The sequence below is a fragment of the Macrobrachium rosenbergii genome, chromosome 59 (assembly GCF_040412425.1).
Source record: "Macrobrachium rosenbergii isolate ZJJX-2024 chromosome 59, ASM4041242v1, whole genome shotgun sequence".
Taxonomy (NCBI): domain Eukaryota; kingdom Metazoa; phylum Arthropoda; class Malacostraca; order Decapoda; family Palaemonidae; genus Macrobrachium; species Macrobrachium rosenbergii.
Window position 1 is genome coordinate 12,667,950 of NC_089799.1, and position 22,567 is coordinate 12,690,516.

The 22,567-nt window shown below is 40.0% G+C and overlaps 2 protein-coding genes across 3 annotated transcripts in view; one reads left to right on the forward strand and one right to left on the reverse strand.

Annotated features, from left to right (window-relative positions):
• Positions 1–4,691: 4,691 nt before the first annotated feature.
• Positions 4,692–16,026, forward strand: Rack1 (Receptor of activated protein kinase C 1). The gene is made up of 8 exons (XM_067102283.1): positions 4,692–4,831; positions 6,810–6,907; positions 7,198–7,308; positions 7,907–7,978; positions 8,112–8,246; positions 15,186–15,296; positions 15,494–15,634; positions 15,815–16,026. The coding sequence occupies exons 1-8, from the start codon at positions 4,723–4,725 to the stop codon at positions 15,992–15,994; spliced, it is 957 nt and encodes a 318-aa protein (XP_066958384.1). The 5' UTR covers positions 4,692–4,722; the 3' UTR covers positions 15,995–16,026.
• A 1,693-nt stretch (positions 16,027–17,719) lies between these two features.
• The window catches only part of LOC136837533 (trypsin-1-like), a 551,788-nt gene continuing 546,940 nt past the window's right edge, over positions 17,720–22,567 (reverse strand). For both annotated transcript variants that reach the window (XM_067102379.1, XM_067102378.1), the window contains 2 exons: positions 19,407–19,567; positions 17,720–19,072 (listed from right to left, as the gene is read on the reverse strand). In XM_067102379.1, the coding sequence (XP_066958480.1) occupies positions 18,920–19,072; positions 19,407–19,567 (314 nt within the window). In that variant the 3' untranslated portion in view covers positions 17,720–18,919. The remainder of the gene's footprint in view (positions 19,073–19,406; positions 19,568–22,567) is intronic.

A 22,567-nucleotide genomic window follows, 5' to 3' on the forward strand; every position in this document is an offset into this window, starting at 1 on the left:
CGCAAACACAAGCACAGTGTGTCTGCCAAAGACATTCAGGGACTTTCAAGAGGACCCGTGCGTGCTGATACTTTTTTCTGCAACGGCGGTTCCGCGCACCGCCACATGTAAACTGGCTGTCCAGTAACGGAGTGCACCCACATCTTTAAAAAATCGGCGGTTTCGCGATGTTACATTCACAACACTGTTTCTGGAGTAGTCTCCTAATAGACCTTCCTGGTAGAGCCACCTCGTGAATTCCTCGGTGTTGCTGTGAATGCGAGGACTTGGCCAATATATGGTCGCGATGGAAGTAGATTCTTCGGCCATTCGATCTTCGAGAACAAAAATTAAGTACGTGACTTTCCATCGCGTGATTCGAAAGAAGGGAAAGCATGGTTCTGGTGTTGGCCTAAGCCTACAGATCATAACGATAGAACACATTATGATTGGTTGAAGTATTTTAATCCGTAGCCTAAGGCACTGACCTGGGTCAGCCTGAATCGATTGGGCGGTGCATTTTCGCGGAGGCGGCCGGGGCGTCCGTGGCCGACAGTACCAGGAACTGTGGGTTGAGAAGCGCGCCGGCCATCTGACTAACTACGGAGAGGCGCTTCTCCATGACACCGTTCCGCGTCAACACCGGTACTGCCGAAAAGTTGCGCTCTGCTGAAAAAATTGTATGTTCCGGTATATAAAGCAAACTGGTCAAATCGTGACTTTTTTGGTAGAATGGGACCGTTGAACAATTTGTTCCATGCAATTTTTCATTTGGGGTCATTGTTAATGAGCTGCGGGCGTCCCTAGGATATGTAAACTACCCAGGAGCCTGTGAATCACGTCAAGTAACCCCAATTTGGGGTAAAAAACAATTTTGCTATAGAAAATAAAAAAAAAAAAAAAAAAATTGCTCCTGGTTGGTAACAGCAAGAAAAATCACTTTTTCTTACTTTTACTCGGTGGTGCCAAAAGAAAAAAAAAAAAAGCAACAAGAAAACTACTAAACTGTTGGGAACTGGGGTTTTCCAGTGGGAAACCAATAGGTGGGTTCATGCGCCCATAATGTACTGAATTCCTGAATTCCTGACCCGCTAGTCATACAAAGAGTTGTCCTTTACCACCATAGGTAAGGCTGACCTGCTACACTAACATGAGGCTGACCTGGTACTCTGCGCACAAAATGTTGACTCGCCACTCTACTTACAGCAGGCTGATGCGTAATACGAGAATCGCTAGCCTAGTTTGTAGCCTACATAAACATCGGTTAGGCTTACTCCCCTACCTACATTAGAACAGACACACTTGCAGCGCTCATTTTTGAACATTTCTGCTTTCATTTGGGGTAGCGGAGGCAGTTGCCCGTGCCTATCCATTTTGAAAGATTCTTGGCAAGTGGTAATGTTAGCTGCGCACTAGTCCTGGGGTTACAGAAAGCGAAGCTGATGTGGGAAGGTAGTAACAGAAAACAGGTTACATAGCTGTTGACAAACTGCATACTAGGCTCTGTTGAAACATCACAATTCACCTTGCAATAAAACAATAAAACAAATGTAAAAGTAAAAGGTAAATACTCTGTCCTTATTCAAAATCGTGCTGTTCACTTCATTAATTCACCAATTCTGTTCTGTAAGAACTTGAGGATCATCGAATATGAAATCCGTATGCAATTAAATTCTTCAACAGAGTTAACTTTCCAGGAATAAAATCATGTCATACTCCATCTCGGCGGTTAGATAAGGAAAGAAAACTTGCCGTGGTCTAGGCATGGGCCTATAAGATCATATTGATAAGACAAATTCTGATTGGTTCGAGTATTTAATCTGTAAGCCCAAAAGATGACCTGGGTCTGCCCTGAGATATCTTGGGCAAATTAAATTTCCACATGTCAGGTTGGGGCAACATACAGCAACAGCCTTAGGAACTATGGGGTGAGGAGCTGCTGAACTTTGGCCATCTTAAGAACTGCAGGAGAGCGGGTACTGCGTGTTGACACCGTTCCGCGTCTACCCAACTTAGAAAAGTTATGCTGCGCTGAAAAAATTGCCTTTGGAAAACCAAAAACAAACTGGTCAGGTAAGTTAACACCGAGGGCCGGAACTGGGCACGCTGAACAACATTTATTCTATGCAGTTTTTCATTGGGAGTCATTGTTAATGAGCCATAGGCGCGTCCCTCGGTTATCCACACTACCCATGGATTTAAAACAAACCTTTATTTCAGTCCTGTATTTTGATGTCATGGCATCTTCACTGTCGTACCAGTTATAGGTAAATTGTCATACTCAACTTTCTTGCATATACACATTACATGTCTCAGAAGTATGCGTAGTAATATGGACTTAAATGAAAAGTCCTAACAACAAAATACTACATTTCTATTGTCAACAGTTCACTAATGCATCGTCTGCTCTCAGATGCATGTGGCAGCCAGATGTGCAATCAGGCTGGAAAATTATTCCCACCACAGTTTCGCTACTTTGATGGAGTAAAGTACTGTAAACAATCATTCTCACGTATTTTAAGTGTTATTTTGAGTGAATTAAGAACAAAATATGCATAATTACAATCAAACAACCACTTTGGAGCTTCAGTTGTGATGTCAGTAAGGATAAAACCATGGATTAAAGGTAAAAATGCATTTCAGTTTGACCACATGATGGGAATTCCATGTCTCATATTTTCACTAGTGTAGGCAAGAAAATGTTTTATCTTGCTGATTACAACTAAAATCTTGAGAAATATCTGTAAACATTACATATATACACAATTAGTGACAGTACACGTTAAATGAATGCTGGGAAGTATTTGGGAAGATGCCATATTTTACGAAGACTTCACGTGCTTATTTTAGTTTGTATGGCAGTTTCCTGTAGTTCATTTTGTTAGTGGAGCTTCAATCCTTTGAAAGGTTTTCTTAAAGGGTTAATTATTTTGTTATTTCTCAGTTAAATATCGAGTGAAAATTCTGCCACCCGTGTCTCTCAACCCCGATCATTTACCCAAACTGAAGTGGTTGTCCAGCGTAGTTTGCACCTCGAGGGTTAGTGCTATCAGTGCACCTTACACTGCACTGTAGACATTATTGAAGGTTCTTTATTGCATCCCTGCAGCCCCTAGCTACAAATCATTGGAAAGAGAATGATACAAATTTTCAGTACTCAAGTTTTTCTTTGTTCTTAAGTCTATGTGATTGGCTATGCTCAGTACAAAAAGCATAGCCAGATCATTGTAAATTCTGTTCTCAAGATAGGCTAGTTAATTCTATTATTCTGTATGTTTTTGTTCTTACCTGTAGGGATTGTAGGCCTACTAACCAAAGCAAGATACTTAGTATGTGAGTGGGACTGGTATTGAAGTAAAAATTTACCCTGAAATCTGTTGTGGACATACATAACTGTGATGTTTACTGGTCTAATTTTACCCCTGTGCATTAGGGTATGTGTAAGGATAGCCAGTTTGTTTGTTTTGAACTGAACGTCATGTTATTTATTTATTTAATTTGGAAGTGTGGATAGTTGTAAACCTGAGTGGTTTTTGTCCCAAGTTTTACCAATTAAGTGGGGATTTTGGAATTCAGGTGTTTGGAAGAAAACAGGAAAACTGGAGACTACTAAAACATCCCTTTGGTTCAGTAACTACCATTGTATGAGTAAATCGGATGCCATATTTAGTTCCTTGTGGATGAACGTTGAAATATAATTAGAAGACTGAACATTTTGAACACAATCCGGTGCAGTAGCAGTCTTCAGTTTTACCATCAGAACCTGGAGAAGTACCATAGGGGACATTAGAATACAAATATGCATTCCACCCCTTTTTATATTTTCTGTGGTAAAATCTTTGACTGCTTCCCCCCTACTCTGGTTTAGTTATTACCATTTGTGCAAAATGGGATGCCCTGTTTGGTGAGGACAGGTAGGCTATGTCACACTAAATCGTTTGTTGCTCTGTATATATATAATATAAATTCTACACATGCACAAATTTTATTTTTATTTTTATTAGTTTTATCATCTCAAACTCATAATAATGGTGGCTTACTCCTTGATTGAAGTTAGTACAGTGAAGGCTAGTGGAAGTTCAAAACCTGCACATGTCCAAATATGGATTTCTTCATAATGTGCTGTTTTTGGGAGTTAGAGTCATTTCAGCCATACAAACTTACTGTAACATTGCAGAGTTCATTGCAAATTATTCTAGCAGTGTGAAAATGCACCAGAGAACAGCTGTCACGCAGACCAGTATTGTTGAAACCTGCAGGAACTGCTGAAAACTAGATGCCATACTGATTTGTCAGTTAGGGAAATAAAGTTTTAGAATAAGAATGCAGTTGACCCCTGATGTCACGAAAAAGCATTGAAGAAGAGCAGCAACTTCAGATGTGCATGGGATGGCTTTCTGGAGTAAGAACTGCATTCACAAGCAGAGTCGTGATTTTATCAAAAGGGGAAATTGGGTAATTTACATGTATAAGTTGAAATAAAAATCTGGTACAGTATTTTAATATGAAAATCTGGAAGTTGCTGGCCTGAAATACACCAAAATCAGCTGTTTTGCATATTTACAGCCATCAGTCAATAAAATGCACAAACAGTAGTAGAACTGTCAGTTTGACAGTAAATAACCAGTTACCAATGATTATTCCTGATGAAAGAAATACTTGTAGATTGTGTTGGTTGTAATCCAAGGTTCAGCTTGCAACATTGTTATTTCACTTCTAATTTTTAAACTTTTTCCTTTCAGAATGAATGAGAGTTTGCAACTTCGTGGTACCTTAGTTGGCCACAGTGGCTGGGTCACCCAGATTGCCACTAATAGGAATTTTGCTGATGTGATATTGTCAGCCTCAAGAGGTAAGTTGGCAAGAATTACAAAACTGCTGTTTCAATGCAGCTTTGATCAACATTGAAAACTTACACTGACTGCAAAAATAGTTATTAAAACTGATGCATATATTGTTTTCTTTTATTGTCAGTGGCCCCTATCATTATTCTGTTTTCACATTGGTTTTATATTGTATATTGTCAGTGGCCCCTATCATTATTCTGTTTTCACATAATGGTGTTATATTGTACAGCAATGAAAACTTTTAATACTGAAAACTCGAATAAAATACACAGTACAAGACGGTAAAAGGTTAAACCTTTTAGGGGGATAGTTGTCAGTGCACCTCATGTGCACTGTAGGCATTACTTAACCCCTTGTGGCCAAGTGACATATACAGTATATGTTTACTTATAGTTTTGAGGTGGATTCTTGGTCATATGTGTATATATTCAAGATTTTGCACCATACAGTGTGAACAGATTTTTGTTGGGAAAGTGTTCAGATCACTTCCATGGGCCATAAATGAAGCCTGGCAACTCGTACACGGCAACTATAGTAGCTCAGTAGAAGATAGAGGGAGGTCAGCTTAACTTCAGATGTTGTAGGGAAATTTAGTGCAGCTCCCCATCCCAGGATGTCTCGTAAATATTTTACAATAAATATACTCAGAATTTGTTACTAATTTTAGTTCTTATCTGTTATGGTATTGTGTGAGCTGTAATTATAATGTTACATAATAAAATGAAAAAAATATATATATACAAGGTAAAATTACCATATTTTTGTGACACTCCTTTGAAAAGAGCCCCCGCACAAGGTAGAAAATATTCACTTTCAGAGTCCCTTGATACAGAAAATTTTTTAGAAATTTTCTTATACCATGTGCATATGCATATCTTCCTCTTTCCATTGATTTTTTTTTCCCCTCTCTTCTCCATTACATTTAGCCCAGTCGAGGGGTGTGCTTAATATTATATAAATATGTTTAGCCCAGACTGTGAGGGGTAAGGAAGGTTCTTTGCAGTAGTCCCTTTGGCCCCTAGCTGCAACCCCTTTCATTCCTTTTACTGTACCTCTGTTCATATTCTCTTCTAGCCTAGTTTCCATCGTCTCCTAACAATTATTTCATAGGGCAACTGTCAATTTCCATTTCAGTGCTGAATAACCTCATAGGTCCCAGCTCTTGGCCTTTGGAAGCTGCAGTTTACATGTAACTGACAAAACATAATTTACATTGTAAATTGAAGTTAGTTACACTAGTATTAATGACTGCATGGTTGTTTACATTATTGATGATTATCTCAGTTCATTTGTTATACTGTACTGTAACATGAATAGCAGCTTCCAAAAAGCAGTTGTATTTTTAGTCATGAATCTTTTTATTTATAATACCATTACAGGCATTTGAAAAAAATGATCAGTGCTTGTTGGTAATCCATGTCCAGCTCTTGTAGAATATGTACAGGCCTGGAAATATGATAATGTTTGTTGTTTGTAATGTAAGTCCCATCTTTGATATTTGGTATTTTACAGTTACACATTCATCCCTGTACCCCTTGTACAGTAGCCACATGTTGCTGTTTTTTTTTAATTAGGTTTTCCCCTTTTTTATTCTTTTTTATATTTTCACACCTACCATTCCACTTTTCAACTTCTGGTACTAAGACACCCTGGCTCTAGGGGTAATGCACACTCACCTGCGTATAACTCTTAAATCTCCAATATTGCATTTTATTGCAATATTTGCCGTGATATTTGTGAAGAGATTGACACCAACAGTGCAAAAGTTCTTGAAGTTTTCCGCATTTTTGTGCTGCTATGTACTCCATGAGATCTAGGCTGCCTTTAGTTGATTTTAATGTTTTAGCAGATCAAGACAGTAGTAACTCAAGTGACCAGTTTGAATTGTTAGGAAAAAGGAAAAAAATATTTTGAGGGTATGGTAGGGTCTAAATATTTTAGAAATGCAAAATCATTGCAGTAAACCTTGCCTTTTCTTTATAGACAAGTCCTTGATTCTGTGGAAACTCACACGAGAGGAGAATAATTATGGCTTCCCACAGAAGAGATTCCATGGACATTCACATTTCATCTCTGATGTAGTAAGTGTTTTCTAGTTTTATTTAGCAATAATGGTGTCTAGTAGAAGTTTTAATCTTTTACCTTAGTAATTATTTGGTCAGCCCTCTTAAAAAGTACATACTTCATAATTCCCTCATGTGAACTCCATCCCTCTTCACAACTTGAATGTAATCTCCCTCATTGCCTCTAAATACTTTATTTCACTTTGATAGGCAGCAAGGGATTTAATTTGTGAGGGACATTCCCTCTAGATTTCAACTTTTGTCAAGTTACTAGGTACAGCAGGATCTAAGATTTCAACTTTTTATAGGTCCTCTCCTTGGATGGTCACTTTGCATTGTCTGGATCTTGGGACAAGACACTGCGCCTTTGGGATTTGGCTGCTGGCAAGACTACACGTCGTTTTGAGGACCACACGAAGGTGTGACTTTGGTGTTTTGCTATGGATGTCTTCAAAAATGTCAGGAAGCTTTTTTTTTATTATATTTTTTTTAGTAGTTAGAAGAGGACGCTGAATTAATGGTGAGTATGCCAATTGTTCCTACATTTTGGATCGGATGGTTAGTATTGAAATTTTTTCTACCTTTTTTTTTGTTACAAGGTAATTTTGGGTAACAGTATTTCAACTTCTTGGATGTTTAGACCTGTATTATTTAATCAGTAACCCTTGCTAATTACAGTAAACTATCTCCGATTGTTTTGTGCCTGTGGTTGATTTTTTCTTAAAGGAGAGGGAAATGTGTAGTTTGCAATTTGGTTTAGTTTGACAGTAAAATGGGTGGGTGTTATGTGCTGTACTGTATATTGCTTCCCATTAGTCATTACCATACCTAACAGTGAAAGGTATTCCTTTCTGTTGTAACAGATCATGAAGAGAGAGTTAGGGGAAATATTTTTTCTTAATTCCAGGGGAAATGTTTTGTTGTCCTTAATTCCAGGATCTCTTCCCTTTAAGTCAGCACAGTTGGAAAGACTGAATACTATTGTGTGTCATTTTTGTATTTAAAATTTTTGTACAGGATGTCCTCTCGGTGGCCTTCAGTGCTGACAACCGTCAAATTGTGTCTGGTTCCAGGGATAAGACCATTAAGGTAAGTACTTCGGCTGGACCTTTCAGAATTATAACTTGTCATACTAGAAAGTAGTCGTGCGTAAAATACTGACTAGTCAAATGCATTCACCTTGTAAATGTTGCTTTTCTTAAAATTTATTGACCCTTTTCAGCTTTGGAACACACTTGCCCAGTGCAAATACACAATACAAGAAGATGGCCATTCTGACTGGGTATCATGTGTGAGGTTTTCTCCTTCTAACAGCAATCCTATCATTGTATCATGTGGATGGGACAAGGCTGTAAAGGTAATTTTTTATGTATTCCACTTGAGGGTGTTGATATTTTTGGTCATAACATTATTTTCTGTGAATCAGGAATTTTTCTTTAAACAGTGCAGGACTGTCTACAGTTTGTGGTAGGTGTAATGCAGTATCCTGTATAAATATGGAATTATACTGTACAGTACAGAGAATTCCATTTGAAATCTGGAACCTTTTGAACCTTTATTGAATTTCAAGACCCTTAGATTATGTCAGCTTGTTGCATAATTTAATTGAGAAAATGCTTGCATTAGTGGAGAGTGTGTGTTCATGTGATTTTATTATTCAGTATGCTTAGAATGAGAAGATGCTTACTAAACAGTTTAAGAGTAAGGATAGTGGTATGGTACAGCAGGTGATTCTAACCTTTTTGAGCCAAGACTTCTCTTGTAGTTGGATTTTGAGATCAGCCATTTGAAACTGTCTGTCCATTAAAACTTACGACAAAAATAATTGCATTAGTAGGTTCACAAATTAAAATTTATTCTTTTAATCATATGAAAGTTAATGTCATGCAGTTTGGATGTTGTACGTTATGGTTTTATGACAACCACTCAATCAACAAGTTTGCATTCTAGCATACATTGCAGATTACAGTTCACAAAGTGGGAAATAAACCCCCGAGAAGAACCATTTTGGTTACAAATGTGAGTGACTTGTGCACGCAATGTGGTGGTGGGAAATAAGCCCCCGAGAAGAACTATTTCATTTTAATACCTAACCAAAACACTGTAAAAGCTTTAATCTCTTAAATTTTGACCCTGAGATATATTTTTCAAACTTTGTTTGGAACGCTGATATAATTGGCAGGAGATCCAGCCCCCGCGTTGCCGGTGGGGAGGGAAGGAGACTCGCCCCAGTAAACAGCTCCAGTTTCAATCTCGGCGTGTTGAAGCATCTCGTAAGGCCGGTCAGTTCAAACTGTTTGGATTTACTTCAGCTCGATGCGCTTCTTTCTGGCATCTCTTTGGTGAAGTACTCAGGAGTGTTCCCAGGAGAACACATGCAGTGAGTGTATTGAATGGGGTCAGGAGTTTTGGCACACATACAATTCCCATCAAGTAAAGCTGGTTAAGGATAGGGATAGAAAGGCTTTTAAGTAAAGAAGTAGCTAATCCTCATGGTGGCATCAGCGTCATCCCTTACCGGGCTCCTTCCTCCTCCTCCTCCTATCCCCTCTCTTCACCAGCTTCCCAGTATGTTTTCCTAAAGTCAGCCCAGCCTCGAGGCTGATAAAATCAGAATTTGATCTTTTCCAGAACTCAAATGGAAGTGCAATGAACGTTTTCATGGATTCTGTCTTAAGTTTAGTGCGTTCACGCCGTAGTCCGGGCGTAAGTGTTGTTGATAACATTGGTGTTGTTCGTGATCGCGTTTCAGGCGAGGCTGCTCGTTTTTCTGACAATCTTGAGCAAAGGCAGTTGTCCCGCTAAGCCTTCTGAGGCTAGAAGACAGTCCGGCGCTGGCGAAAAAGGTCAGAAATGCTTGCCCCTGGCAGTCGTCCTCTAAGGCAACTGCAAAAGCCTTAGTCCTAGTGTCGAAAGAAAGATCGTAAGCTTGACTCCCTCGTCGAAGCTTCCAAAGAGTCACAAAGTGAATGTCGCAAGGCTTGAGAAGAGTCGTAGACGTGCAAGTTCCCTGTAGTGTTTCCCATCGACTGTCGCTCTTCTCGACATCTTCGACACAGAGGATCGTGTCCCCAGAATCTTCGTCAAGATGTTCACTTGAAACGCCACTCATTAAGGGTAAGTTCTTCAGATGAGAAGTAGCAAGCCGCTGTCTTCAGTCTCTTCATCTTTCAGCTCTTCAGATCCTCCCCTAGTCATCGCAAGTGGGATCATGCCTCTCAACCCTTAAAGAGGCAGTCTCCTGATAATTCCTGCCCTAGGGACCCCAGAAGGATCTACTTCAAGTTCCTGTGCCTCTTCCTCCTCCTCCTGCACAGGAAGTGTCTGCTCCTTTGGCTTCATCCTCACTTCCCAGAATCTAGTCTGCTGGAAGAGAAGCTAGAAAAGATAGTCTGCAAAAGTGCTTATATTCTGGGGACCATGAAGTTGTTCTTCAACTCCTGGACGATATTGGCACGGAACCACTCTTGCTGGTGAAGAGGAAGGTCCCGTTGACTCAGTGCCTTCTTCTCCTTACGCTTCACTCAACTTTCTGCTGCAGTCGTACCATCAACATTTCAGCCGACAGCCCCTCTTCCCCGGATTCCACGTTGCTACTGGGAAAGCAATGTTCTAACACTTCCCTTCCCAAATTGGTACTCCACTGCCTCCAAGAAAGCCTTGAAGGAGGTAGAGGCTTGGGTTGGAAGCTAAGAGAGCCTCTTATAAAGCGTCTTGTCGTACCCTCCTTCAAAGCTGTTGAAAAGGAGGCAAAATTATTACAACACAGGAACTATCTCCTTCACTAGGCCTGCAATCTCAGCACAAGGGGACTTTGGCTGCCTTGGGACCCTTCAAGACGCATTTCCTTGAAGCTGCCAAGGCTTTCTTTTCTGCCTGGATGTAGACCACCTTTCCAAGAACCTCTACAAGCTCCTAGAGATTGTTAGTTTTCTCTGATTGGTTGATGGGAGCTGTTTTTAAACAAAGTTGAGCAGGCTAATATCGCAGAAGACATCTTGGGAGAATCACGGGATTCCTTACTTGCACCGACATTGCTATCCATAATGCGGCAGCGAACTTTCCTCCTCGCCATGACCACTCTGGAAGAAGAGGGAGACTTTGAAATAACTCTTTTCTTTATCTAAGACTGTGACTTCTTCGCAAAAGGCCGCCTTGATGTTCGCATCTTTTTGACAAGGAAGGCCTTTTCCCAGAATCGATAGTGAAAGACGTCCCTTTCAGCTATGGCTGAAAGATCGACGCCGCGACATCCTGTCTATGTCTTCCGCCAAACCTGGCTACTCCGCTCCTTTGACCAAGATGGTGTCTCCTCTTACCAGACATCCGTTTCTTAACGCCAAACCCAAACCTTACTCAAGGCCCCGCTCCAACTTCAGGAGGTCACAGTTCTCTAAAACCCCAAGGTCGTCCTGCCAGTAGCAGAACCTGTCCTCCCATGCGCTGGTGGGGGGCCGGCTCAGTCTCTTTTGGGAGGAAATGGAGAGACAGAGGCAGAACAGTGGGTGATTCAAAGTGCTCAGCTAGGCTGCTGCCTCCGTTAAACCAACCTCCTCCTCTCCACTTCTTCCATTTCCTTGACAGCATACTCAAGAGGCCCAGTCAAGTTTTTTGGCCTAGAGACACAGAAGTCCAGTCTCTCTTCGGAAAACGGTCATCAAAGAGGCAGGACGTGGGCAACCCCAGGATTCTACAACCGCCTGTTTGTAGTCCCTAAGTCACGGGTTGGAGGCCAGTTCTCGACGTAAGCGCTCTCAATCTGTACTTAGTGGAAACCAATTTTTCCATGGAAACGAACCGGCTCCGTTCTTCAGGCTCTAACTTGAGGGGATTGGATGGTGACCCCCTCCACATGGAAGATGCCTACTTCCCACATTCAGGTACATCAAGACTCCAGGAGATATCTTCGGTTTGTTTTCAAGGACAAAGTTTACCAGTTCTGCTCTCTGCTTCGGCATATCCACAGCCCCGCAGGGCATTCATCAGGTTCTCGCCTGATGGGTCATGGCTCCACCTGGAAGGGAGTTGGATCTCCTGTACCTTGATGACTGGCTATCTGTTCATCGTCAAGGGTTTCGCTACATGAGGACCTTCACAGAACCCCTAAGGTTAGCCTTCGTTTTTGGGATTCTGTAAACACGGAAAAGTCGAGCGAATTCCTTCGCAGAGGATTCTTATTTGGGATGACTCTGACAGTCTAGCTTTTGGGCTTTCTGTTTCCCCAAAAAGGGTTTCCTCCTGCCTCTTACAAGTTTCTTCCTGACAGTTGCTCACGCCCGTCAGTGGGTGGCTCTCCTGGGAACTCTGTCGTCAGTGGAGCAATTGACAAGTTAGGTCATCTACACAAGACCCTTGCAGTGTTTCCTGAAGAGTTCTTGGGACAGAACTCTGCTGGACTCCACGATCTTCAGCATTCCCCCCGACGTCAAGAGACATCTTTGGTGGAAATCGCCGAAAAGACTCGGAGGGTCTAGATCTCCTTCCAAGACAACCATCTCTGCAGATGTTCTCAGACGCATTCAGTGTTGGCTGGGGAGCACAACTAGGCAACTTCAGGACGTCAGGAGTTTGGTCGACCGAACAGAAGCAGCTCCACATCAGTGCCAAGGAACTATTGGCCATTCACCTCGCTCTCCAGGAGATTTTGGCCCACGCCTCTGGTGTCAAGCAGTTGCTGTTCACGCCGACAACTCTACGACTCTAGCTTATAAGTTCGGAAACAGGGAGGTACCCATTCCTTCTCCCTGTTCGAAACTGCGAGGGACCTTCTTCTGTGGGCGACAAACAACAAGGTGGCTCCTTTCCTCGGTTTGTGCAAGGAAACTGAACGTTCTTGTGGACCAACTCAGCCGTCGGAACCATGGACCCTGCACCCACCGAGTGTGCCTAGATCTGTGGAAATTGTGGGGCACTCCATGATAAACCTCTTCGCTGCCTCCAAGAACCATCGTCTCCCAGTGTTCTGCTTGCCAATTCCAGACCTCTGACTCACTTGGTGGACGCCATGCTCTTAGACTGACGAACCTGTTTGCTATGCCTTTTCCTCCTTCGCTCATCAGGCAAGTGATAACAAAATGAAATTCTATCAGAACGCCGAACTAATCCTTATTGCCCTGTTCTGGCCAATGAAGGAGTGGTTCCCGACCTTCTAGATCTCCTGATAGACCCAAGGCTTCTACCTCAAAGGAAGCCTCTTCTCAGACAACCCCACCTAATGAAGTTCCACCAGGGATTGTCCACTCTACGCCTGGACAGGCTTCAGACTATCAGGAAGCTCATCAGATGCAGAGGTTTTCAAGCAAGGCTGCAGAGGCTATTACGAGGTGCAGAAGGACTCTTCTAGCAAATTATACCAATCCAGTGGACAGTCTTCCAGGAATTGGTGTAAAAAAAAAAAAATAGCATCTCCTCTTCTTCGAGTCTATAACTCAACTTGCCGATTTTTTCATTTACTTAAGAGATTCAAGAAAAAGTTTATGCCATCAACCATCAAAGGTTACTAGAGCCATGCTATCCTCCAATCTTCCCATAGAAGGTTGGACACAATCGCACAACCGTGTGGCTTGTCAGATCTCAAGTCTTGAGACACAGCTAAGACTCAAAACCTTCCTTGCCTGGAATCTGGATGTAGTTTTGAGATGGTTGATGTCTCCAAGGTACTAACCTTTAAAAGAACTGGTCTCTTAGAGACCATCACTAAGAAAAAAATGCCCTTGCTTTCGACAAGGAACTCATTCTAGAGGCGCACAGACACACTCCTAGTCAAGTCTCACATTCATGAAGTGCTCAATAGCAACTTCAGTGCCTTTCCATCATAAGTCACTTCGCAGATCACACAGAGCACCTTCTGGAGATCAAGATCAGTGTTTCGCGATCACTCCCTCACCTTAGGAGGTCGAGTTGCGTGCTCAGGACCTGTTTACGTTAGGTCCCGATCTATAACTGGCTTTGGTTTTAGGGGAAACACACTAGGGGTAGGTTCTTTATCGTGCCTTCTCCCTTGTGATTTTATGGTTGCTGAGTTAAAGGGAAGCTGGGGTGTTCTAGTTCACCTGGAGTACCCTCTCCAATCTAGTTTTTTTAAGCGCTAGAGGGTACAGAGAAGGGTATGTTTTGTGTCTAACTAGTTTTAGGTTAGGCGGTGAGGCCTGTTTTCAGTCTGATTGCTTTCCAATTGCTCAGGCAAGAGCAAAGGAAAGTCATGCCCCTTTGTCTTACTGGTGTACTTCCTGACTACTAGTGTTATGGAGGCAGAGAAAGCTAGCAGTGCTTATGCCTATGTCTCTGCAGGTAGTGGAGCTTCAACCAGCAACAGTACCTCCTGCAAAAGCCATCTCCAGGTAAGGAGACACCTGCCTTTTATTGTAGGGATCCATATGATGCCCATGTTTAGAGTTTGTCCTTTTTATGATGTGTACCCTTTCGATAACTGATACCTCATCTCCCCGCCCTTCCACCTTAAATGTGGAATCAGCTTTTACAGTGTTTTGGTATGGCATTATAATGAAAATGACATTTTTATGATAAAATTAAGTTTCATTATACTTCATTATACTTACCAAAACACTGTAACTTAAAGGCCTCTCCTCCCGCTGAGTGAGGCGTTATCTCAGGCTATCACGTATGTACCGAGATTGAAACTGAGCTACTCTGGCGAGTCTCCTTCCACCCCACCCTCTTCACCAGCATCTGGTGGGCTGCCCACCAATTATATCAGCTGCCCAAACAAAGTTTGAAAAAAATATATCTCGGGCGATGTCAAATTTAAGATTAAAGCTTTACAGTTTTGGTAAGTATAATGAACTTCATTTATCATAAAAATGCCGTTTTTGGTTACAAATGTAAGTGACTTGATGCACGCAATGTGGTGGTGGCTCACGAGGATGAGTTAATTTCTTGGAAAGGACACTGCTAGATGATCAGAAGGCATGGAAATTGTGTGCAAGAATCCGTGCTTGTATACTGTAGATGTAGATGGTTCATATTGATAGTGCATATAGGTGGTTACCACTAACAATTTGCCTGTTGTGGACTAGATTATGGCGCCAGCTAGTTTCCCATCTGTTACCCTGTCTTGCTGGTCAAGTTTTCCTTCTCTTGTTAAAGTTTTCCCCTTTTTTTGTACCATATTAATGCTTAAAATTTTTAACAAGTGTGCCCAGTTTTTGTTTGCTGTATCACAAATCATGGCCACCCCCACTTTTTTGGGTAGTGTTTCTCGAAATAATGTTGAAATGCAATGAATTTTAGTATATTCCAAGACATTCATGTTAATGAAGCCTTTTCTTTTATTTAGGTTTGGAGCTTGACCAACTGTAAACTCAAGACTAACCATTATGGCCATGCTGGTTACTTGAACACTGTCACAGTTTCACCTGATGGTTCCCTCTGTGCTTCAGGAGGAAAGGTAAGTTTTACATTCTGATTTTACATGTAAATTGGGTAGTTTTATTTCAAATAAAAGCATTTAAATCTGATAAGACATCTGTTGACCAAATGATGATGCAATTATGGAAGCCAATCTGTTTTGATCCTTGAAATTTTTAGGTAAAATAAAATGGACATTGACTATATAACTGTGGTTGTAAATTTCTCTCTCTCCAGGATGCCAAGGCTATGCTGTGGGATCTCAATGATGATAAGCATTTGTATACTTTGGATCACACAGACACTATCAACTCCCTTTGCTTCAGTCCCAACCGTTACTGGTTGTGTGCTGCAACCGGTCCATCTATTAAGATTTGGGTAAGTTACTAGTCAGCATTATTATTTAGCCTTGTGGATTTTCTTAATTTTCAAAACCTTACTGGATAATAGTGGAATCAAATGTCTTAATTTTCAAAACCTTAATGGATAATAGTGGAATCAAATGCAGGTCTAGACTTGTAACAAGGTGGTTGTCATTAATTGGTAATTGTGTTGCAGGACCTTGAGGGTAAGAACATGGTTGATGAGCTGAAACCTGATGTCATATCACAGAACACCAAGGCTGAACCTCCCCAGTGTCTCTCTATGGCTTGGTCTGCAGATGGCCAAACATTATTTGCTGGTTACAGTGACAGCAAAATCAGAGTCTGGCAAGTTAGTGTTACATCTCGTGCTTAAGTCTATATGTAGTAAAAGACTGACGCAGTAAATTGCTTTTCTTTTACCCTCAAATCCTTTTTTTCTAAAATCAGATCTCCAAGTTTAACCATGCAGTTATAAGGTTCAGTAGTTATTGTAGTGCTTTTGTCACTTGAAGTGCAGCCTGTTCTTGTAATCCCTCCAAAAATAGGTTCTTTAGGCTATTTGTACAAGAAAAAATTTCCAAGTCCAGTGCTGTACTGTAGTAAACTGAGCAGAATAAGGCAGGTTCATTGGATAGTGTGTCATGTGTTGTCATATTTAAGTGCATTTAATTGATGAGAGTCTAGCCCACATACTTTTGACCTTCCCTGGACCCAAGGAAGTCATTCTGGTTGCAGTGTACCAATTAAAAATTGCCAAATTTGGGACAAAAACTCCAAAGGATGTTGAAGTGTTTAAAAGAGACAAATGCAATGTGGGTTATCTGTCTATCCTGCAGAGGGCTATGAAAATACCTTAATGGTTGGCCAAGTAAAATGATCTGTAAGGGAAGCAGAAGAGGATGCAAAACCTACCTTTCATGGGAATAAGCAGCTGGTTCCACTTTTCAAAGGCTGGTAACATTTAGCACTTGCCCAATCACACTGGCTGCTGTAATTGTGTAATGACATTTTCCTCTATAGATGAGAATGGTCAAGTCTATCCAGAGAGCATGTGGGTTCCTGGTTTCCCTGCGCTTTCCTTTCCGTTTGGAACTGCAATAGATTCTTACACTTGTGTTTGGATGAACTGAGTCCAAGTTGTACAATATTCCTGTGTAGTCAATGCGAGTCATCTATGGTAAAAAAGTTAAGTATACCTTAGTTTTACCAGACCACTGAGCTGATTAACAGCTCTCCTAGGGCTGGCCCGAAGGATTAGACTTATTTAATGTGGCTAAGAACCAACTGGTTGCTTAGCAACGGGACTCCATAGCTGTTGTGGAATCTGAACCACATTATAGCGAGAAATGAATTTCTATCACCAGAGATACATTCCTCTAACTTCATTAGCTGGCTGGAGAGTCAAACTCAGCCCTAACAAGTGCAAGGCCACAACTCTACCAACTTGCCCAAGGAAGAGCTGTCATCTATGGTAATGACTTGGTGGCTGAAGTAAGTGTATCCCTATGCACTTACAACTTTGCTGAGATTGAGTTAGGAGCGGGATTTTTCTTCCAATGTGCGAGAGGGAGACTTGAAATGTTGAAGTTCTTACTGATGAGAAATTTATGAAGTGATATTCCATTCCAGGAGTGGTACTATTCCTCTTCTAGGTTGCCACTACAATTCAAGTGACAAAATTGCTAAGTTAGGTGCCACTGTTTTAACAGTAAGTGAATCACCACCCAACTCTGTAGTGGCAGCCAGCTCGTAATTTCTCTCAACAAGCCTTCTAGCTTTAGGGTGTGGTCAGATCCTATAGTCACGCCTGAAATGTCAAAGGCTACATAACAGTTCTGATTTCTTTAGGTCACGTCTAAAGAAGCCATTATGTTGTTGCTGTTCAAGTCAGTTAAAAGAGGTCCAATCAAGGGAGTAATTTACAACATAATGTAAAAACATGACTTCAGAATAAAATAAAAATGACATCCTAGTTCAGAATAAAATAAAAATGACATCCTAGTTCAGAATAAAATAAAAATGACATCCTAGTTCAGCATAGTGTAGTTATTGAAAACAGTTTCAGGCATTCATTTATAATTATACCACTAGGGAAAGATTGTTTCAAATTCTCTTTTATTCACTGTATATAGTAGACAAATTTACATCTTAAAATGAACAGTCATTAGCTAAAACTAAATTTCTGCCAATTATCAGGTGAGCTCAATCTAACCTGAGCCAAATTTGCGACAAGCATAGGGAACATCAACGGATGAAGAACTGCAACTGGATGCTTCAAGAACATTAAATTTTATAATCTGTAATCCAAACCATCATTATATAGCAATTTTCTTTCAGGTATATTAAATAGTTTTCTTTAAAGATATGTCCCTTAGCTTTTCATACATTGGAATGGATTGTGAAATATGATATTTACAGCAACTTAAATCCTTAAAATTAATATTTATTTACAAATCTCCTTTGCACTACACAACAAAATGAAACTAATACCTCAGGGCAGTTTTGAAGGTATTTCATGAGAATATAAATTAGGCCCATTGGGTAGTATCACACTTCAATTCTGATTTGTAATCCAAGCTTCGCACAAAGAGAAAACTGAGGAGTTAAAATATATGTGGGTAACTCGGAAATGAATTTGTTTAGAAAAACAATGAAATGAATGAAGACCATGCAATGCTGTCACTGTCTGTTATAACCAACTGTAAAATGATTACAAGAGAATTTCTCAGTCGATAAAGAATGAAAATCAGCTGTTGATATTCCAAGTGTTCATGCCCTATAATGACAAGCTGAAAGTGGCTAAAGCTATTCAAGGGATACTCTAGTAGAGGAATGCTTTATAGAACTCTTGGAAAATGTTCCTGTACCCTAAAACCTGGTGTATATTAAAAAAATTTAAAGAAATAATATTCAACAGACTTTAATATCTTCAATGTATTTGCAGCATCCTTTGAACCCTACTTGCACCCACCCTTGATCCTTTTATTTCACCTCCATTCCCATCTTTCTGGCCAACCCTTTTAGATCCTTGTACTTCATCTCCTGTAATTTTGGTTTTCTTCATTTTGCTGTCCAAGCACTCCAACTCCCTCTTAGCAGAGTGACCTGAAAGTGCTCAAGTGCTTTTTGGGATCTTCCATAAAGACACTTATAGGAAGCATTCTCAATAAACTAGTTGAAACCCATGAATCTAAAGCTACAGTACTAACTTTTCAAAGTATTACTTGCTTAATATTAAAAGGATTTCTTTGTCTTACACTTACATTTCACCTTGAAATAAGTCAGATAAAATGGGTATCTATGCATTGTTTCTTATCCAGTCAAGGAAGGTGTTGACCCTTGTATATACACCAGGAGTACCTGGTTCTGCACATCTGGTCCCAAATGACACTAAACCTATTACGACCCACTTTCCATTTACGTGTACCATGAGGGGCCCACCACTGTCGTCCTGGAAGTGATACAAAAATATACACTTATGATGGAAATGTGTCATTCCTTGTAGCAGAGCTGATGAAAAAACACTTTGTAACTACAACTATTTAAGAGATGTGGCATAAAAAAAAAGCTACTGAATTTTACAAAATTTAGATCTACAAGCTAAGCGGAGTGCGTTAATGCAGTATAAAATTTTACATGAAAACTGTAAATGTAAGATCTTCACTGTAACTTGTTAAGATAAAGAAATAAGCTTAGAGAATTTTAGAAAATTCAGATCCTTATATGAAACAAGCCACATTTGTATATATACACAATCACAAACTAAAGAAAACTACAGCACTTACCTGACATGAATCCTGACCACCTCTAGGATTTGCCGCACAGACCATGTTATCATTGATTGGCTGTTCATATGCATTATTGCAGTCTGCATTACTCCAAACTGGCACTCTTACTTGCTGCAGTACATTAGATACGGGTCCTTGGTAACTTGTGGCACCCCATCCTGTGTAAGATTAATCTTTTTAGTCCACATGGTTAGCCTCCCTGATTTACCATAGGAGTCTGAGGTGTTTTAAATAACTTTTGTCGCCCTTTTTAAAATTTACTTAAAGCATGAACATAGGTGATGCTGTGGACTTTTAAGTTTTTTTTTTTAAATACAGTATTACACACCTTTGTGGAGTGTGAAAAACTTTTAGTACAGTGCAGTATTATACTGTAAATTCCTATGAATTCATAATTTCTTGTACAGTACACTACTGTAGATTCCTATGACCTTCAAGTACCAGGATTGCATTTGCTTTTATGATTTTTAAAATTACATCCTGGGCTTTTGAAATTTCCCCTTTGTTGGATGAGTATAGAGGTCAGATCAGGCTTCTTAAGCCAAACACCAATCTCTCACCTAAACTCACTGAATCAATCTTATGTCATTCAATGACATTTTTATCTACTCCACACGTTTTTCTGTAAATTTTGAATGAAACGACGTAAAAGTTTCTACTCTGCAAAAGAGCTGTGATTAACTCCAACAAAGATCAAGTGTCAAATGGTTAAATTCTTTTATTCGCTTAGTTCTTTGATGCTTGTTTTACTTAGTGTGAATGAATGAGACCCCATTCATTACAACAAAAAACAAGTAAAAATGAGCCAAAGTTTCTTCAGCACAATTGAGTCTTCTGTACAACATATAATGTTGTATGAAACCCTCAGCCATGGCCCATGAAACTGCCGGCCATCTCTTGTATAATTAACAGGGCTTACTATGAAAGGCAGTGTACTCTCATCTTTAGGCATGAACATGCTCAGTAGAGCCTGAGAAGAACGCCCTAAAGCAGTACAGTACTGACGACAGTTTTCTCCTTAAGAACAACTCCACAGAAGATGAATGCCCTATTCCAGTTACCTTCGTAGTTACTCTAACTAATACAGTGAATTCTTCCTTAATAACACTAGCCCAGTTTGCAACTGGTTACCTCTCCAAAGAATGACAAACATACATCAATGAGTCAATGGCAGAATGCAGTACTAACCCAAAAAGTAATATCAAACACACACGAAAACGGTCAAGTTATACATGGGTCTGTTCCGAATATTTTTCAAAGCAATTATACGTATTAATTTTAGTAGTTATTTGTTTACAGGATTGCATTCTCTAAATTCCCCTTTTTCACAATATCAAATAAGATAAGACACTTCAAAAATCTTTGTCATTTCAGTTGTGTGAGTGATGGCCTTTGGAATATCACTTACAAGACCTTGTTGCTACTTTAAAATGAAATATTTTAGAACAGTGTAAACTATTTCCTTGGTTTGACAACAAAGGTGGGGAGAGGTGTTTATGCTTTGGTTTTCCCTACTGTCATATCACAATGGCAGCTTTAGCAGTGATTTTTCTCTTAACAGATGGTTGGTTTAAGATTAAGCCAGTAAAGTGACCGCTGACCTAAAATCCTGATGCTGACCTTATGACGCAGAAACCAAGATTTGGCACATCATTGTGTTTATGAAAAACATTGGGTCTCCAAGACAAAATAAAGTCAAATATGTTATTAATGTTGAATTGAAACTCATGGCTGCACTTTAGATTTTCACTCTGGTAGGCTCTGCTAAGCTCATACTTTTACCATAAAGACATTTGTCAACACGAATTCCTTATTTGCCCAACCCAAGGGATTTTAGTGTTTGACAGACTATACGTAGTTCAATACTAAAAGAAATGTGTTCACTCTGGGGGAAAATACAAAGCTTCCTTGAAAAATATCACCCTGACAAAGGCATATCAAAATACTACTGTATATGAACCTGCTGTGAATGATCATGCTCTCTCACTTTAGGAACATTTCAAGCATCATGCTCTCTCACTTTAGGAACATTTTCAAGCATCATGCTCTCTCACTTTAGGAACATTTTCAAGCATCATGCTCTCACTTTAGGAACATTTCAAGCATCATGCTCTCTCACTTTAGGAACATTTTCAAGCATCATGCTCTCTCACTTTTAGAACATTTCAAACATCATGCTCTCACTTTAGGAACATTTCCATCATGCGCTCTCACTTAAGGAAAAATTTCAAGCATCATGCTCTCTCACTTTAGGAACATTTCAAGCATCGTGCTCTCTCACTTTAGGAACATTTCAAGCATCATGCTCTCTCACTTTAGGAACATTTCAAGCATCATGCTCTCGCACTTTAGGAACATTTCAAGCATCATGTTCTCTCACTTTAGGAACATTTCAAGCATCGTGCTCTCTCAGAACATTTCAAGCATCATGCTCTCTCACTTTAGGAACATTTTCAAGCAAGCAAAAACAAACATCATTGGACAGGTCTGTAGTGGGAAAGAAACACAATGAATCTCAAGGAGAATGCTGCAGAAAGAGACAGGAAAGACAAACAACCCCAGAAGCAGAGTTTCCTGCCATTTTCAAGGAAGGGGACTCCCCTTCCAGATAATAATAACATCTCTTCACCTTTCTCACCACTTACCACATATGCCATCAACTCTCCCAATTACAGGTAAAGTGAGATAAAGTTTGCACTTTTCTCATCTACTGTATTTACTATTTTTTATTTATTTCTGCATGCTAGGCTTGTTAAATTCAATTTGAAAGACTTTTATTTGTATTTTTAGTGGTCTGGAATGGATTAATTCAATTCCCATTAAATCTTATGGGGGAAAATTTGCATGGTTAAGGGGCAGCTTTCTGGAATGGATTAAGTCCTTTAATCGTGGTATGACTAAAACCTTTTACTGGGACTTTAATTGCTCCAAACAGATTGCTGTTTCCATGGTTGATAAGACCCTCACCAGTTGACCCTAATAATTGAATGGCAAACTTACTCAATTTTGACAAAAATGTGTTATGCTCTCCTCAGTTCACTAAGGTTTTCTTTGTATACTAAGTATGATCAAATAATTACCACTTATAATAAGCCAACCATTACAACTATTGTTATTAACTATGAAAAGTAAAAGTGAAAACACAATACAGTAAAACA

Bases quoted from the DNA above. Each gene is read 5' to 3' on its own strand.
- Rack1 (XM_067102283.1), top strand. From the start codon at position 4,723: ATGAATGAGAGTTTGCAACTTCGTGGTACCTTAGTTGGCCACAGTGGC. The intron at 7,979-8,111 runs GTAAGTACTTCG...GACCCTTTTCAG, and splicing joins CCAGGGATAAGACCATTAAG to CTTTGGAACACACTTGCCCA. The intron at 8,247-15,185 runs GTAATTTTTTAT...TCTTTTATTTAG, and splicing joins GATGGGACAAGGCTGTAAAG to GTTTGGAGCTTGACCAACTG.